The following is a 17,690-nucleotide window of genomic DNA, read 5'->3' as shown; positions in this document are numbered from 1 at the left end:
TGTATTTACAAATAAACTTTTTCCCGATCTCTCTGAAATGATGCACACATAGAATTTAGACCACGGTTTATAAATAGACAGATAGCTGGCTTTCCTACACATTTGACATACACTGAATCCGCGAGAGCAAGATCAGGAAAAGGGATCGAGATTCTGCTCTCGCTGAAGTCAATGCCCAAACTCCTCCGGATTTTAGTGGATGAAGGATCAGACTCAGTGTCTAAGACAAATGGACATAGTCGAAAATGGCAAGACACCTATAGCTAAGTGGAATCTCCTATTCCAGTTTTGCTGAGTGTTTTCAGGGGGCTGTAAATGTTACTCTTTACCTTGATGTAAGTTGCCCCAAGGTGAAAATACTGCACTCGGTCAATATAGCTAGATCCGGATCCTTGTAATCCTGCAGCAGAAGAAAATGTGGGTTGAGTGATATAATTTGTTTCCCAGCTCTGAGGTCACAGTGTCTTCAGTTTATCTCAGGGGGAGTTCTTTGGTTCTGCCAACATGTATTGTCTAGCGGCTGCTTGCACGGAACTTGTTTGTAGAACTCATGTCAATTTCACTTTACTCCTGACCGCAGATGGAAAGAATGCGTTCAATTATAAACCAATTATAAGGTGTTTTACTTTATTTACTTACTTCGATTTCAGCACGTCTCTCATAAAAAAGAATCACAAGCATTTATCTGGAGTAGAGTTGAGTTCCCCAAACCCCTTTCCACCTCCTGCCTTTTATTATCTGTGTTTAATTATAAATTAGGTCTTGTTTCTTTGTTCTTCCTAATAAAACGCAGTTTACTTTAATCCGTGTGTTTCCGAACCTAAAAGCAGATTTTATAGTTTAATGTTTCTCTCTTAATCCGTTTGCTGCAAGAAATTTAGCAACAGGGATTTATCAAGCTACAAGTTTGTCTCTCCACTTTATTCTGAAAATTTGTAATTTACTTACCATATTCACCAACATTTTATAAGCAAGCAACTAAAGTTAAACGTACTGCAAACAAATAACGTCAGTGTTACAGCCAAATGTTACTGTTTTGAAACGCTATGAAACAATATTTTGAACCATTGTGTTTTATTCTGACCATGTAAAATAAATTTAGTGATTAGACTTGAAATATTGTTCTTAATTGACAGTTTTAGAAATAGAAATACAGGTAACAATACAGGGATTATGTTTGCTCTATTTTAATGGCCCAGTCTTCGAAATAGCAATTTTTCTCATATGCAGTATTCGCAACTGCTCCATTAAATAATGTTATTTACAAGACTGCAGTTCGACACTGGTCAAATGCTACAGTTAAGTCTCATTCAAGGCCTGTTTTAGAGTTGGGTTCTCTTTTAAGACATCTGTCTAGCTAGAAAAAGCCTTTCACATAAATCTTGCATATTTTAACTCCTCTTTTCTGAAAACAAACACTTCGACATAGTCTTAAACTCTTAGGTTTAGTTGTAGTACTGTTTATGCTTGCTGCTTCGAAAATCAACAAATTTTCCAGCATGATATCTTTCAACAAGTGAATCCAAGTTACATCAGTAATTTATCCAGCTTTTTCTTTTACCATACCTATATTTTTATCATATGCCAGGGGTGCAGGTGGAGCCTTCAAATTCATTTTAACAGATTATGTAATACATAATATTGTTTGTTATTCAGACTAAAGGACCTTCAAAGCACGATATAAAACAAAGATGAAAAAGGTACCAGGCAGTAAGAAGTTAAGTAGTATTAGCCAAACCGATCTTGATTCCTACCAAATATTTAATAAAAAGTACAAACTTAACCTGAACTTTTGCCCAAACACTTCCCTCTCGCTAATTAGAGCCATTGCTCTGAGCCAGCTTTATGTAATTGACAAGCAACCAAGTGATTTAGAAGTTTGAACTTTGATAGCTAAAATCTGCAATGTCAGATTTAGCTTTTTTGTTGTTTAAAACTTCTTATATTACATTACAAAACTATTTATAACTTCGGAGTATTTTCTCCAGTTAGCACTTAGAAAAGGACAAATTAGAACACGACCTTTTAAAGCAATAATTATCATTCTCTTTTAAAAAATCTCCCGCAAGTACTATCCCACATCAGACATGTTGCAGCACCAGGCGTAGCTAGGAGAAAAGTTTGTTGGCGTTAGTTTTTGATATGACCACCCCGAATGGTATACTAATACCCTGCAAGCTTCCCTTTCTCAGATAACTCCCTTCCATTGATTTAATTTTAATACTGAGAAATAAAGCTGTCTCTCCCTCCTCACCTCCAAACTGGCAATTAAGTTACAAAAGTCTATGTTTCTTAAGCAATGACTCACAGGAAAAAGCGTGATACAAGATCGAAGAACTTTGGAAGTCTCCATAGTTGGGGTGGGAGAACAGGGATTGTCCTCTAGATTTCTATCCCCCGCCTCAGGAAAAAAAGAAAAAGAAAAAAAAGATCGTTGAAGAGGTTAGCATTCAGGAAACTAGTAATTAAAGAGCTCCGCAGCGGGGATCCGGATTAATTTTGGACGCTCGATTAAATCTGAAATTCTTCATATAAATTATTGTCAGCTCCATGGGCTGACACAAAGATGATCTTTTGTGTTTGAAAAAATAAAAGAGTTTATTTACAAACGGTCCTGAAGATTGGACGCTCAACACGCGAACCTGCTGATAGTACCACAGTGTGAAAACAAGGGAACGGATTTTACGCCCTGTAAAACAAAATAAGGACTGCGGGCTCTGCTCATGGCTGGGTTTATTTCAACAATGGAGCCACAGCTTATGCCTCAGTCAGCCAGGCTCTGTTTGAAGTTAAGCAGTCACTTAAAACGCGTTCTAACCGACACCAAATTACAAGTTCAGCTTTGAAATCTTTGTATATTTAAACCTCTGCAAGGTAGAAAGACAAGACACACTTCTAACCTGCTGAAATCCTAGCTGGGATTCAATTCTTTGAAGGCCAATATTTTAAATGCCAGTTCGTTGTAAGCCAGTGCACAGGATATTTGTGGGTTACTACGGTAGAGGGGAATGAACAACAAATAGAATGAAGAAAAACACCTTGTGCTAAAGTATCAAAAATATTTTCACAGCGTAAGATGCGATTCTCTTTCTCCCCCTTTGGCACACCTGGAGTAGTCGGCTATCGTCCTAAAATATTATTTTGTCAAGCTAGGTATTAAGAGATACTCGATTTACTTAACACAAATCCTTCCACTAGTGAAGTCTCCTTTTGACCTTCATACACATTGCAGGAGGTTGTACGTTTTCCTTGCTGCAGGGAAACTGCACAGCTGTAGCTATCTTCCTAGCGCTTGCAGCCACGGTAAACAATTTGGCAGTTAGACTCGCATTAGATCAAGAATGGTTCCTTGGCTCTGTGCTCCTTCAAGTCCACAGGCGCCATAAGAGAGATTTAAGTGGAAGGAACATGAGGTACTGTTGTTTTTTTAAATAAAGCAAACATTTCATGACTATAGTATAGTCAGAGGGCCGGATCCTCAGCTGGTATAAACTGAGTGTGGATCTGCCCCAATTCAGATCTATTTACAAGTCATTTTTTATGTTTGACAAATCAATTTCATGGCCGGTTCCCTGAATAAAGGCCCAAGCAGAAGCAAAACCCCTGAGTAAAGATTGAGTTAGAAACGGAGTTTTCCAATAGCCGCATTAAGGTGATATTTTTCTCCTTTTGGGGGCCCTAACCCCCATTTTGTCTTTTCGAAAAATCGGTTTAATCTCAGGTATTCGACGTTTCGATTCCGAATGACCTTCCTACCAGACCTGAAAGTCTTTTCCAGTTCTTATTCGCACGAGCGTTTGTTTGATAGCAAAGCTGCTGCATCCCAGGACAACGCGCTGAATTTCACTCCATCCCCCCTCCATCCTATCTGACCCAAAGCCTTTATCTGCTCAACAGGTTTCAGAACAAATGTTGACTTCGATGACAGACAGCAGACTTCCAAGATCAGTATCAGGCAATAATAGGGTTTACTTGACATTGTAATAAAGCACTGGAGAACAACTTTGCAGTTAAATGGCTTCAGTTCTGTGTTAAATTCCCAATGATAATTATTTGTAGTCATTATTTTAGTTTTAGAAGGCACCCGTTTGTTTAAACCAAACTCTTGTCATGCTGTTAAAGTCTGGAGAAGAATAAAATGGATTCCATACATATAGTGTGTCCAATATCTCAATTATACCAAGCCTATAGGAGCTTCTTTTTGGTATTGCCAACATTAGCATTCGGGGACTGGTGCCCCTCAGACTAAAAAATAGACAGTGTATGCAGAACAATGACAGTCTGCAACCCCGAAATTATTTTCTAAACGGAAAAACCTGAAAGAAGAAATAAACCTCATTGTCGTCTGTAAGGAAAAGCCATTTTAATTGTAAGTATTAGATGGCAAAATGTTATAATTCCATAAAACTTAGAAAAGAAAATAGGTTTGCATTACTTTAGAATTTAAAAAAAAAACAAAAAACAAACCACGACAGGGGAGCTTTTTGTTACCTACCAATTGCATAGATCAGCAACACATTACACTGGAATGTCAAGTCTAGGTGCTCTCATCTCTATTTCTGAAAAAGGTTTACTTTATTCTAAGAGCTGTACAGAACCATTATATAATATATATTACAAAAATATTCTCATCTTGTGTATTAGTGCATTTTGTTAAGGTCAATCGTCTAGATCTGTATGCATAGTATCAATACTGTAAACAAACTACTGAATAAGATTCTGGGTGTGGAAACACCTCAGTCTATAGACATTTAATATATGTGTGTGTGTTCTAAGGCACAATAACTAACAAGAAACTGTTTTGAGTACCATGGTATATACAAACTTCAAGGCACAGAACACGGCTTCTGTGATTTGCACCGAAGTCATTTCACAGTCAATTCAAACTTCTGTCCCGTCCCTGCTATAAATCAGATGATTGACGCTGAAGTTGTTAATGAGGGGGATGCTAAGCCCACTTTGCTGCCCGCTGGCACAGTAGTTCATTCTCGAGTGGGCCGGGGGACTCAGCTGGGAGTTCTGGGCAGTGCCGCTGCTGGGAGCGGAGCAGGAACTCAGAGCAGGCACATCTTGCCTTCCGTGTGCAAACTCGCCCGCCAGCCCTCCCGAGAGCTGCCTGCCGAGGCCGGGGTTCCCATTGACAATGGCCTGCATGTTGGAGGCAAAGCCGGAGAAACACGGGCTCCGTTCGAGCGCTGGCGTGGGGGAGGATTTGGGGCCGCTCCCGGAGCCGGGGGAGTTCTGCAGTGCAGGGGAGCCCAGGCCCATCGGGCTGGAGGAGTCTGGAGACTTCAAGGCACCGCCGCTCTTGTCTCCCGCTTTGTCAGAAACTCCTGGGGCGCCGGACCCAGGAGCGTCCGAGCGCCTTTTCCTCTTCCTTCGAAAATTGCCGTTGTCGAACATTTTCTCGCAGTTCGGGTCTAGGGTCCAGTAATTGCCTTTCCCTGTGGATAGATGAACAGCACATGGGCTCAGGGGATGAGGGCACCGCTCGGCAAGGGCCTTGCCCCGTTACTCAATGCCCGACCGATGGTTTCACAGGGCAGGGGAGCAGAACGCTGCCTGCGCGCTTAGTTCACGCTCCCAGCTTGTGTTCCCACCCCAGAGATGCAGGCGCCAGTCCCCTGCCCCACGGCTACAGCCACCTTCGCAGTGGTTACCAGTCGGGTAACAAGCCACGCGCCCCCCAACACGAGCTGGTGTTTCGTGTTTACAGGGTGCGTGCAAACGTTAGGCAGGCCCAGAGCTTAGCACCCGGACGCGTCTCTACTTACCCTTCAGTGCTTTTATTTTAGTCCTGGCTAAATAATACTGGCATTTTACACTGGGCCCGGGAGCCGGTCATTTGCAAATGCCAGCGTGGGTATGACTTTAGTCCCTTCGCTACACGGTACCTGTAGGCAACGTGCTCCCACTTAGGAGAAGAATGGGGTTTTCCTTACCTGGATCGTCTTCATCCCTGGGGACTTTCTTAAAGCAGTCGTTGAGGGACAGGTTGTGCCGGATGGAGTTCTGCCAGCCAGCTTTGCTCTTCTTGTAAAAAGGGAAGTTTTCGGCCACGTACTGGTAAATCTGACTCAAGGTCAACTTCTTCTCCGGAGCGTTTTGGATGGCCATAGCGATCAGAGCCGAGTAGGAGTAGGGGGGCCTCACCATTTTAAAAAACTCCTGCTGGCTGGAGAGAGACAACCAGCTGAGATCTGCTCCTGCAAAGCCCGATGCAGGGGCCAGGAACTGTCTCTGGCTGGTCCCATAACCTGAAGGGATGAAAGAAGCCCCATTAGTCCCAGAGAGATAAGGAGACGAGTTGATGGCAGGTCCATTGATCCAGAGGTAGGGGTTCGCTGCTGGGGGGCTATATTCGCTCAGCCCATAGCCTGCTGGATGAGCTGGTGGCCTCTGTGGGTGGTGGTGGTGGTGCAGGTTTTGCGGGTACATTAGGTTGTCACAGTACACCGCCATATCCAGTAAATCCTGTGCATTGGGATGCTGGAGGGGGGCCGACTGTGGATTTGCGGGCTGCTGCCCCAAAGAGTTCATAATCCCCTGTGATCGGTGGAGTTTGAAGGACTGGAGCACAGATCATCAGCCTTGGATATCTCGGACTACTGAGCTCCCAGGCCCTAGGGAAAGGCATTTAAATAATGGCCTGGAGTAGACTCAGGCTGCAGGCAACCTCAAACCGGAAAGCAAATAGCAGAAACGGGCTGGAGCAGGGGGCAGCACCGCCCATTCGCCACTCCACCTCCCTCCAACAACCGGCTGCCACACCTACCCTGGGCACAGCCTCTCTCCTCACCCTCTGAGCAACCCACACTACAACCACATGCACCTCACCATTTCCTCCTGCACCCCCCACAGACCATCCCGCCCTCCGCACAACTTCTGTACAATCCCACCCGCTCTCTGCACCGCCCCCTTCACAGCCTCTACACCACCCTCCCCCGCGCTCCGCACAACCCATGTGCACCACCCATCCTCTGGACCGCCCCCTCCGACCAACTCACATAATACCCCATCCAATGCATAGATTCCCCCTGCACCCTCACATGCCTCCCAACCCTCCGCAGCACCTCTCCATACCCCCATCCTGCACACTCTGCACGACTCAGATATGACCCCATCCTCTGCATTACCCCACCCTCTAAAGAGACCCCTGAACTCAGCATCCCTCTGCACTCCCTTGACACCCCTCTGCACACGACGTCACCTTCTCCCTAGGAGCACCCTCTCCTCCCCTCCCCTCCCCTCCCCGTGCTCACAACCCCACCCTCTGCACAAGAGAACACAACCCGCCTTGCACTGCTCCAGCCCCACACAGCCCGCCCCGTCCCGTGCCAACCGCTGGACACACACACACACTCTCTCTCTCTCTCTCTCTCTCTCTCTCCTTCTGCAAGCCAGCCCCAACCTCCCACCCTCCGCCGGTTCTCTGCACAGCCCGCCGGCACCGCAGGGCCTGCGCCACACGCACACACGGTGCGAAGCGGCCGCGCCCACCAGCGATGCCCGCCACAGACCGCTAACCCCAGCGGCCAGCCCCGCAGCACACGCACTGCCCCAGGGCCCGAGCCGAAGGGCTGCAGCTTACCCAGCTCTCCTGCCCCGGAGCCTGCCGGATACCCAGCCTGGGAACGCGCGCAGAGCTCTGGCCCTTCCCAGGGCGGCTCGGTCACAGCCGGAGGCTGGCGGAGCGGAGCCGGGTTTGCAGGATGGCCATGCTCAAAGAACAAACAAGCGGATGGCCGCGGGGAGAGGGCAAACGATAGCCCAGCCCGTTTGTACCTCGGAAATCCTTGCTCTCTCCTTAGGCACCAGCCGCAGGGACCATCACTTTATCGCCCAGGAGCAAACGCGGAGAAGCTGGCAGCCCACGTTGCTCAAGTTACTCTCTCCCCTCTGAGTTCAGAGCTCAGGGGAGGAGATCAGGGCTACTGCAAACAGTCCGTGCTTTTCCTTCCCGCTGCCCTCCTCCCAGCAAAACCGGAACAGCGGGACTCGGGGGTTCCCTGCCATTGCTATTCCACCCGCATGTTGCCTGAAAGAGCTGCTAAAGTGCAACTCCTGCTTATTCTCAACAATATGTGGATTTAAGACAAAATATTAAATTTCCACATATTTCCTAATCATGTTTTCTAAACAAAGTGGGAAGGGCACTGCCACCACCCTGTGGTTTTCAGCCAAGCAGAGGAGAAACAAACCTTCAAAGAAAATACAGTAGGGGCAGGTGCAATATAGCGCCAAGGACAGCTGCAAACTCAGGCACACAACTTATGTATACACCTCATGTCCAAGAATGCAAACTGACTTCACCTATACAGGTGCCCACATACATGGGAGACCAGGGGAGGGGCCAGTGAAAGCTAGAGACGTGTGCTGCCACTGGCCTGCTCCTACTCTCCTTATGTACTCAAACTTCCCATTGCATGAAACCCAGAGGGCCACTCAAGCACATTAGTCTTGCAGATAGGAACTTCCTAAGAGCTCTGAAGATGATCAGATCACAGGAGGCATGAAGAGGTTGCACAGCTACTTGTCACAAGGGAACAGTGCCAATACACATGAGTTTCCCACACTTGGCCTACTTCAGCGGGTCTTCACCTTGTTCTAAGCTGTGTGCACAGACAGAGGAGGCTATCACAGCCCTACACCTTCCGGGTGCTACCTGTACTCAAATGTGAAATTGGAGAACTACTAACTGAAGTCTTATATGCGTCTGACGAAGTGAGTGTTCACCCACGAAAGCTTATCCTCCAATCCATCTGTTAGTCTATAAGGTGCCACAGATTCATTCTTGCTTTTTACAGATCCAGACTAACACGGCTACCACTCTGATACTTAACTGTGGTCTGTAACCTATCATTTAAATCAACTTCTGAACCAAATGACTGGAGGATAGCTAATAAAAATATGAGGATATACCTAGTTCATAGAACTAGAAGGGACCCTGAAAGGTCATTGAGTCCAGACCCCTGCCTGTAGTAGCAGGACCAAGTACTGATTTTTGCCCCAGATCCCTAAGTGGCCCCCCTTGAGGATTAAGCTCACAACCCCAGGTATAGCAGGCCAAATCTCAAACCCATTGAGCTATCCCAGCCCCTGCTGCCAATTTTTTAAAAGGGCTCCAGAGGTGATCCTGGCAATTGCAGGCCTGTAAGCCTGACTTCAGTACCAGGTAAACTGTTTGAAACTATAGTAAAGAACAAAATTGTCAAATACATACATGAACATAATTTGTTGAGGAAGAATCAATATGGTTTCTGAAAAGGAAAATCATTCTCACAGTCTACTAGAATTCTTTGAGGGGGTCAGCAAGCATGTGGACAAGGGGGATCCAATGGTATAGGGTACTTAGATTTTTCAGAAAGCCTTTGACAAGGTCCCTCACCAAAGACTCTTAAGCAAAGTAAGCGGTCATGGGATAAGAGAGAAGGCCCTCTTCCGGACTGGTAACTGGTTAAAAGATAAGAAACAAAGGGTAGGAATAAATGATCAGTTTTCAGAATGGAGAGAGGTACATAGCAGTGTCCCCCAGTGGTCTGTACTGGGCCCAGTCCTATTCAATATATTCATAAATGATCTGTAAAAAGGGGTAAACAATGAGGTGGCAAAATTTGAAGATGATACAAAACTAAACAAGATATTTAAGTCCCAGGCAGACTGGGAAGAGCTACAAAAGGATCTCTCAAAACTGGGTGACTGGGCAACAAAATGGCAGATTAAATTAAATGTTGATAAATGCAAAGTAATGCACATTGGAAAATGTAATCCCAACTTTACATATAAAATGATAGGGTCTAAGTTGTTACCACTCAAAAAAGAGGTCTTGGCGTCATGGATAGTTCTCTGAAAATGTCCACTCAATGTGCAGCAACAGTCAAAAAAGTGAACAGAATGTTGGGAATCATTAAGAAAGGGACAGATAAGATAGAAAATACCATAGTGCCTCTCTATAAATCTATGATATGCCCACATCTTGAATACTGTGTGCAGATGTGGTCGCCCCATCTCAAAGATATATTGGAATTGGAAAAGGTTCAGAAAGGGCAACAAAAATGATTAGCAGTATGGAATGGCTGTCATAAAAACATAAGAATGGCCATATTGGTTTAGATCAAAGGTCCCATCTAGCCCAGTATCCTGTCTTCCGACAGTGGCCAATGCCAGGTGCCCCAGAGAGAATGAACAGAACAAGTCATTGAGTGATCCATCTTGTTTCCCATTCCCAGCTTGTGGCAAACGGAGGCTAGGGCCATCATCCCTGTTCATCCTGGCTAATATCCTCCATGAACTTATCTAGCTCTTTTTTGAACCCTGTTATAGTCTTGGCCTTCACAACATCCTCTGGCAAGGAGTTCCACAGGTTGACTGTACATCGTGTGAAAAAATACTTCCTATTCTTTTGAATCTGCTGCCTATTAATTTCATTTGGTGACCCCTTAGTTCTTGTGTTATGAGAATAGTAAATAACACTTCCTTATTTACTTTCTCCACACCAGTCATGATTTTATAGACATCTATCATATCCCCCTTAGTTGTCTCTTTTGCAAGCTGAAAACTCCCAGTCTTATTAATTGCCTCCTCCTGTGAGTTTTAGATGAATAGTGTTTTCAGAACATAAGAATTCCCATATTAGTTCTGGGCCAGTCCATCTAGTCTAGTATCCTTTGTCTGATATTGGCCAGTAACGGATGCTACAGAGATGTGAGAAATCTTTAGGGGATTGGTTTCTTTCCAGTGGAAGATAGGACATGGATGGTTTATGCCCTGAAGCATGGGGGTTTATATCCATTATATCTTTTTAGTCTACCTAATGAAAGTGTTGACGTTCTCCATGAGAAATCAGACATTTCCTGCAAATGCCTCCTTGCCCACTAAACGATGCCAGCTGAAATTATGCTCTCACCTCTGAAAGATGGGGTGTCTCAGAAGGCAAAATTTAGTCCTTTGGGTTTTTTTGTGTGACTGCAATGTGTGCCAAGTGCTGCCTTTGATAGGAAACCATATCTATTAATATCAGTAGGAGGTATCACTAATAGCCACATATTCACTGGATCTGGCATAATGTTGTATATGGAGGGCATGGGTGGATTGGGACTTGCCCTTGATCTGTTTCCCCCACCTGCCCAGTGCCCAGCTCTGGGGCAATGCTGGTCCAAGATGCTGTGAGGATGGCTCCAGAGCCTCTTGAAGTGTTGCTTGGATTGCCTACACAGGACTTGACCATGGAGCAGGAGGAATGGGGGTGGAGGTGGGGATCGGGGGAGACAGGCTGAGGTAGGGTGACCAGACAGCAAGTGTGAAAAATTGGGACAGGGGGTGGGAGGGGGCTAATAGGAGCCTATATAAGGAAAAGACCCCAAAATCAGGACTGTCCCTATAGAACTGAGATATCTGGTCATCCTAGGCTGAGAATTGGGAGCTAACCTGGGATCGGGTAGTGGCTGTGGGGGGTGGGAGAAAAGCAGGGACTGAGGCAGCAAGGAGGGAGTTATTATTTCATTCACTCCCTAGGTTCCTGTTGTGTCCAAGAAACCCAAAGATTTTGCTTCTATCGGCCTCTGGAGGGTGATTCACCAGCAGCCACCTCCTGACCCACTTCTGGGTTATGCCTCATCAGTTTTCACTGAGGGGTTCTCCACCCTGAAACTTGCTTCTTTATCCTGGTTTGATAGAAGAACCTAGATCTGTTGACCTTCAAGATACTCTGCAAGGTCCATTTGTTTTCCTAAACTTTTGAGACAGCATTAGGGCTTAGGAGACTATATATAGGTTTTGTGGGTGAGACTTGATAGAATTTTATGGTGGATAGTTTGTGGGTTGAAGTTAGGTGAAGTCAGGCTGGCTTTGTACTGGTTCAGTTATTGTGAAATTATTTTACTGGAGGGGCACCTAGAGTACCTGGACAGATACACTTTAAAACTATAAATGGATTAATTCATGTCAGTGAGAAGGTGAGTGGATACTGAAGGCAATATATGTCCATAAAATGTTACATTTTTAAACTTACTGTATTCACATCAGAAAAGTAACAAGAGCTATGTCCTCCCCACTTCAGAGGAGTTATTCTGGAGAGCAAAGTGGCTCCAAATGTTATACTGTTAGATATATAATTATATTTAATAAATATTTCATTACTCATCAGTGGGCTAGAGATAACCAAACCTGAACAGTTGTCTTTTTCTAAGTAGCAGTGAATATGTTGATAGATTATAATAATTTGGTTGAAAGGTTGAGTGTTTTATTTTGTGTTACAAAAGACATATGGGTGTCAACTAAAAGTGCAAGGGATAGAAAATGTAATTTCCAGATGTGAACATGGTACATTCATGATGTCAGACCTACAAGCAGATTAGCCTCTAAAATGCAAGGAAAGAAGATTGCTGCCACCTGCTGGAGTTCTGACTCATTTCATTATTTCACAGCCAGACTCAGGGAGGACTAAGGGGCCCTGAACACATTAGATTTTCAAGCATAAATTCCTTGTGGGAAAAGACTTGAAGTTTTCAGTGCCGTTGTTGTTTATCATTTCTTTTAATATACTGCAGTAAAGTTGGAATAGCTCATACTCCCCATCCAGTAGCAAAAAGGTAATTTAAGTTACCAATAGGAAGGGGATTTGTGCTGTTTGGGAGACATGATTATTGCTACTGGGAGCGTTCAGCTCTCATTGCATGTGATGTAGTGGCAGCCAGTCTGGGCATAGCATCAATGAGGATAAACACAGGGGTGAATTTTAAGCAGCAGTCCAGAACTTTCTTCAACTTCACATGGGTTACCCTCCCTATAATGCAGACTCCCCCATACCTGCTATTAGAAATGGCTCCAATGCAAGGGTTACAGGGATCCCATCATATAACCCATAACTAGGGGTAGACATTTTTCAGCTTGCTCCTTGGACTCAGCTTCATCATCTGAATCCCACAAGGGGAACAGAAAGTACTAAAGGACGTGGAGGGAAGGGGAAAAATCTTGATCCACAAAGGCCAAAAAGTCTTCCCCTCTCCCATGAGTACAAGGCCTGTCAGCAAAACACCAGGTCTTTTACCTGTGGGAACCAATCCTTTTAACTGGACTGGAAACCAGATGTGAGTTGCAACAAACTAACATCCTTATCAGGTACTACTACCCTAACTGAGCCTTCAGAGTGCTGCAAGCCAGGTAAAAACTCTGGGGCCTGATACCAATTTGGCCCCTATGGGAGGAAAAATTCCTTCCTGACTGACCCCAGAATGGGTGATCAGTCAGACCCACAATATCTGCAAAACACCGCTCTGAAACTCCCAGTAGAGGGTGGAACTACTGAAACAGAGCAAAGAGAGGCTCCTCAGGGCCTGGGCCAGGGTTTAAATAGAAATCGCACAATACCACTAGATCTTTAGTTCTGGTATTTGGAGCCCAAATCTCCAGGGAACCACTCACATTTTAGCATTGTCAACTCTGCCATCAAACTCATCCATAGGCCTTTAATCTGAGCCACATGCCTTATTCTAAATGTAATTAAATGCTGTTTCCTTGGCTCATCTCTACTTTTCTAATTAGTCTCTAATCCGCCAGAAAAAATACTCAATGTTACTATTATGGAACTTGGCTCATTCTTCCCTTTTTCATGTTTTCTTAAATGAGGCTCCACATCAAGGGATCACAAACTGGGAAAAAAAAAAGTGTCAGTAATATGATCACGGAACAGTAATCTTATCCTGGCTGTTGTAATGTTGGCAGCTGTGTGCTCAAAGTGGTTAAAATGTCATGGCAACTCAGCGACATAGTTTCTGACTCCACATCATGTGTTTAGTGATCAAATGCCAGATAGCTGACAGACATGCATATGCACAAGTAAACCCACAACTAAGTTGTGGCAAATAGTGCACATATAGTTTTACAATAGTAGTTTACTGTTGTAGTATCTCTATTTCACTGCACATGCTGAAATCTGGACTCAGACAGATCACGTTTCTAAAGCCAGTTCAAGTAGTGTGCATGAGTGCCCCTCCCACTTAAAATAATTTTTGTTTTCTTAATTGTGTGACTGTAATGCCATCTAGTGGAAATTATACCATCTGAAAAGATCCCACTTCAATAGCTAGAATCACACATTTTCCAGCATTACTTAATATACAGGAACAGTTAAGACCCAATTATATATATGTGGCATATTATTGACAGGGAGAGTTATAGAATAGAAACAAGAAGCATCTGCCTGCAACCTTTGCTAAATGGTACCATCTATTCCTACCTGACATATTGTTACCAAGCTTAACATCTGTAAATGTGATGAAACAGAACTTGGTTAGAAGCGACTATACCATACAGCCGGAAAACAGACTACATCTCCAATTATGTTACAGATTTGGTCATGGATAGTGGAGTTTGGGATCAGGTGTTTGGATGATAGACTATTAAAATCTCTCTTTCCTTAAAAATCATATTGCTTTATTTTATGAGAGCTTATGTTTGGAGCTGAGCTTCTTCAGTGCCTTCAATATTTCTCCATTTCCTATAACATGTATGTGCTTTGTTATATTTGCTTTAAGGACCTGTATTAGTAGAGTTCACATATATGAAAGGTATTGGGCCTGGTGGTCTGTAATTATTTTCTTGTATATTTCATAAAAGGATTACAACACATATATACAAAACAAAAAAAACAACCGAAACCCACCACCAAAACAAGTAGGTAATCTATTTCATTGCAACTAAGTAATATATTTCATTTCTTTTTGTGTTAAAGTGCCTAGATGTCACCTTGATTATACTTTAGGTGAATAAATAGATGACCATATGGAATAATCTGTCTGAAGCATTTCAAATGCAGTAAAGTATAGATAGACAGACCCTGAAAAGCCATTTGTGTCTTCTATATTTATCTCATCTAGATGGGATAAATCGATCCCTGAATCGATGCCCGTACTCCACCTCAGCAGTAGGAGTAAGCAGAGTCGACGGGGGAGCCACAGCCGTCGACTTGCCACCATGAGGATGCCCCCACCCCCAGTGTGGACCCGCCCTAAGGTGCCACCGGACTCCTTGTTGTTTTTATGGATACAGACTAACACGGCTACCCCCTGTTACTGAGACCAGCATTCAAACAACAAATGGAAAATAGATTACTAACATCCAAAGTGATCCGGACATGTAAAAACACTGTATAGCACAGATTCAGTGCGTGTCCTACTGCCACAGGTTCAGCCAGTGTCTGAACTCAGAATACTGTGTTCAAAAATCAGCACGAGAAAAGAAACTAACTCCAAAATTTTCCAGCCTACAGGACAAATATATCACAGCCCAACAATATTAAAGCTCCACATTTTTTCAAAGTTTCATAGCAAAACCTGTTAGTTATTCTGATATAATTATAGTTCCAATCACTACCCTCACATACAGCATGTATATAGTTATTGCTATGGGAGATGTGGCTCATGAAAATCTTAGGCTTTTCTGACATACACCAACCAGATTGCAGGACAGTATCACTTGGCTAAAGAGAAGTGTACTCATGGTCTGAAGTAAAAGGCTTTGCTAACAGAGCAGCCTTGTTTGAAGACAACCTGTTTGCCAGCCATAGTGCCATGAAGAGCACTCTGAAGTCTCTAGCTGTTTGGTTCTCCTCTCATCCCAGTTTAGTTACGATCTCTTCTCTCAATTCAAATTACTGAGCTGGTTTCTCCTCTCACATCAGCTTTACAATAGTGCAACTCTGTAACTTCAATAGTGTTGGCAGTAAGCGACAGGAGAGTCAGGACTTTGGCATTCATTCCTTTAGCCATCTCAATGCCAGGGTGATCCTCTAGTGACACATAGGCTCATATTCCATCCATCTTCCAGCTGCATAGCATGCTGGACAAGAGAAGTTGGAGCCAGAACTCTCCTAGGCCACTATAATTCTTGGCTGTAGTTTTGGCCCGTTGGTGTGAGTTTGAGCGGCTCTCTAAATTATGGCAGTGGCTCCAATCATGCAAACAGCTACCTCAGGATCAGGACTCTGCAAAGATGAGCTTTAAGCACCTCACCCTCTGACTTGAGCTGCACAGCCATCTGCCAGGATTTGGCCCACTGGCTCAGAACAATATTTCCACCCTTGACTGTCTTATTCCTAGATACTCTCTCCTTCAAATGAAGTAACTTACAAATTTCTCCCCTCATTCCATCCTCTTAAACTCTCTGGTGGTGCACTGTCTTTACGAAATTCTCTTGGGAGTTTTTTGCTTAGACACTGAAATGACCACCACAAAACTCTCAACTGACTCAGCAGCTAAAGGATACATGAAAGCATAAACAAAAATGGGAGGGGAGAAAAAGCAGCAGTAACTCTCTTAAGGAAAGCTAAACCTGGAACCTCTCCATCTTCTTATGTCTGTAGAGAACTGTGTTAAAGATACAGACCTCAGCTAATTACAATATTATAATTAGCTGGGTGGCCTAACAGCCACAAAGAGACCATTCATTGCAAAGCATCTGCTGCAGCAGTAGCAGATGCATCTCTAAGGGAAGAGATAGTGAGGTGCTGTTGCAATACATCATGCTTTGCACCTGAAAAGTGGATCAACTACCAGATGTTTCACATTTCAGCCAAGTACATTTAAAAAATACACGACCTTATTGTTTCATCAGCCTTTAGGGTATATTCTCAACTTGCTGCACAAGGCTTTTACCACACAGCTCTCACTAATGTTAATGGGAATTGTTCAGAGTGACTCTTCCACATCAGTTGCAAATATATGCCTTAGAGGTTTACAGGTCGAATGATATTTTAACCCAATTTTTAGGAAAAGTTTTGCAAGACAGTTGCTAATGTTCCAGTGGAAGATATACAAGAGAGATAAATGAGGAAGACACAATGGTTAATTTGAATTACTCATGCTAGACTTTTTTCACTTATTCATATGAAATAAATGTTCAATATACTGATTTGAGATTTCTTCAATAAATACACTTTTCCACCAAAATAAAATTAAGATTTTAAATAAAGTTACAGAAAGTAAAATAAAGATGCATAATAGAAAATAACACAAACTGAATGAATTTTAAATGGGAATGTTCAAAGTTATCAAAAACTAAATTAAATTCAACTAATGAAGGCATAGAAATTCAAATATTATTACAGACAGGGGCGGCTCTAGCGATTTTGCCGCCCCAAGCACGGCAGGCAGGCTGCCTCCAGCAGTTTGCCTGTGGAGGGTCCGTTGGTCCTCTGAAGATCCACCGAAGCTGCGGGACCAGTGGACCCTCCGCAGGCAAAACACCGGAGCCAGCCTGCCTGCCGCCCTCGCGGTGCCGGCAGAGCGCCCCCCGCGGTTTGCCGCCCCAACAACACGGGTCTGGAGCCTGGAGCCGCCCCTGATTACAGAGTGGCAGTTTTACTTAACTGGCTGTTAGCTAAGGCTGTAGAGCAGACTCATTAACTCTCTCTAAGTGGTCTTGGTGCCACTAGATGGGACAGAACACCACATCCAGAAGGTGTGTGGGTTACACAAGTAATCCCACTAACTCTCTGTTATTTCAAAAATGCCAGTAATGAAGGCAAATTATGATATATAGAAATATTTAATCTATACACAGTACTCTATTAATTTTAGTATCTGACTTTGATGGTACAAACAATCCCTTTCCAGCAGGAAATGTTAAAAATGGCTTTGAAGTTTGACTTTTTGTGTGCAACCATTTGTGCCCCAACATAGTACAATTTGCAT

At 43.8% G+C, this 17,690-nt stretch overlaps 1 protein-coding gene across 2 annotated transcripts; it reads right to left on the bottom strand.

Annotated features, from left to right (window-relative positions):
• Positions 1-4,468: 4,468 nt before the first annotated feature.
• FOXI2 (forkhead box I2) lies at positions 4,469-7,858 on the bottom strand. 2 transcript variants are annotated; one of them, XM_030569883.1, is made up of 3 exons: positions 7,786-7,858; positions 5,943-6,257; positions 4,469-5,444 (listed from the first exon to the last, which is right to left on the bottom strand). In XM_030569883.1, exons 2-3 carry the CDS (start codon positions 6,154-6,156, stop codon positions 4,882-4,884), a joined length of 777 nt encoding a protein of 258 aa, XP_030425743.1. In that variant the 5' UTR covers positions 6,157-6,257; positions 7,786-7,858; the 3' UTR covers positions 4,469-4,881. The 2 variants fall into 2 exon arrangements, with proteins under 2 accessions (XP_030425743.1, XP_030425742.1); XM_030569882.1 differs by lacking the exon at positions 7,786-7,858 and having other exon boundaries at positions 5,943-6,540.
• Between the last annotated feature and the right edge of the window lie 9,832 nt (positions 7,859-17,690).

Source organism: Gopherus evgoodei, chromosome 7 (genome assembly GCF_007399415.2).
Source record: "Gopherus evgoodei ecotype Sinaloan lineage chromosome 7, rGopEvg1_v1.p, whole genome shotgun sequence".
Taxonomy (NCBI): Eukaryota; Metazoa; Chordata; order Testudines; family Testudinidae; genus Gopherus; species Gopherus evgoodei.
Note: the sequence above shows the minus strand (reverse complement) of the source record. Positions and strands in the feature narration are given on the sequence as shown.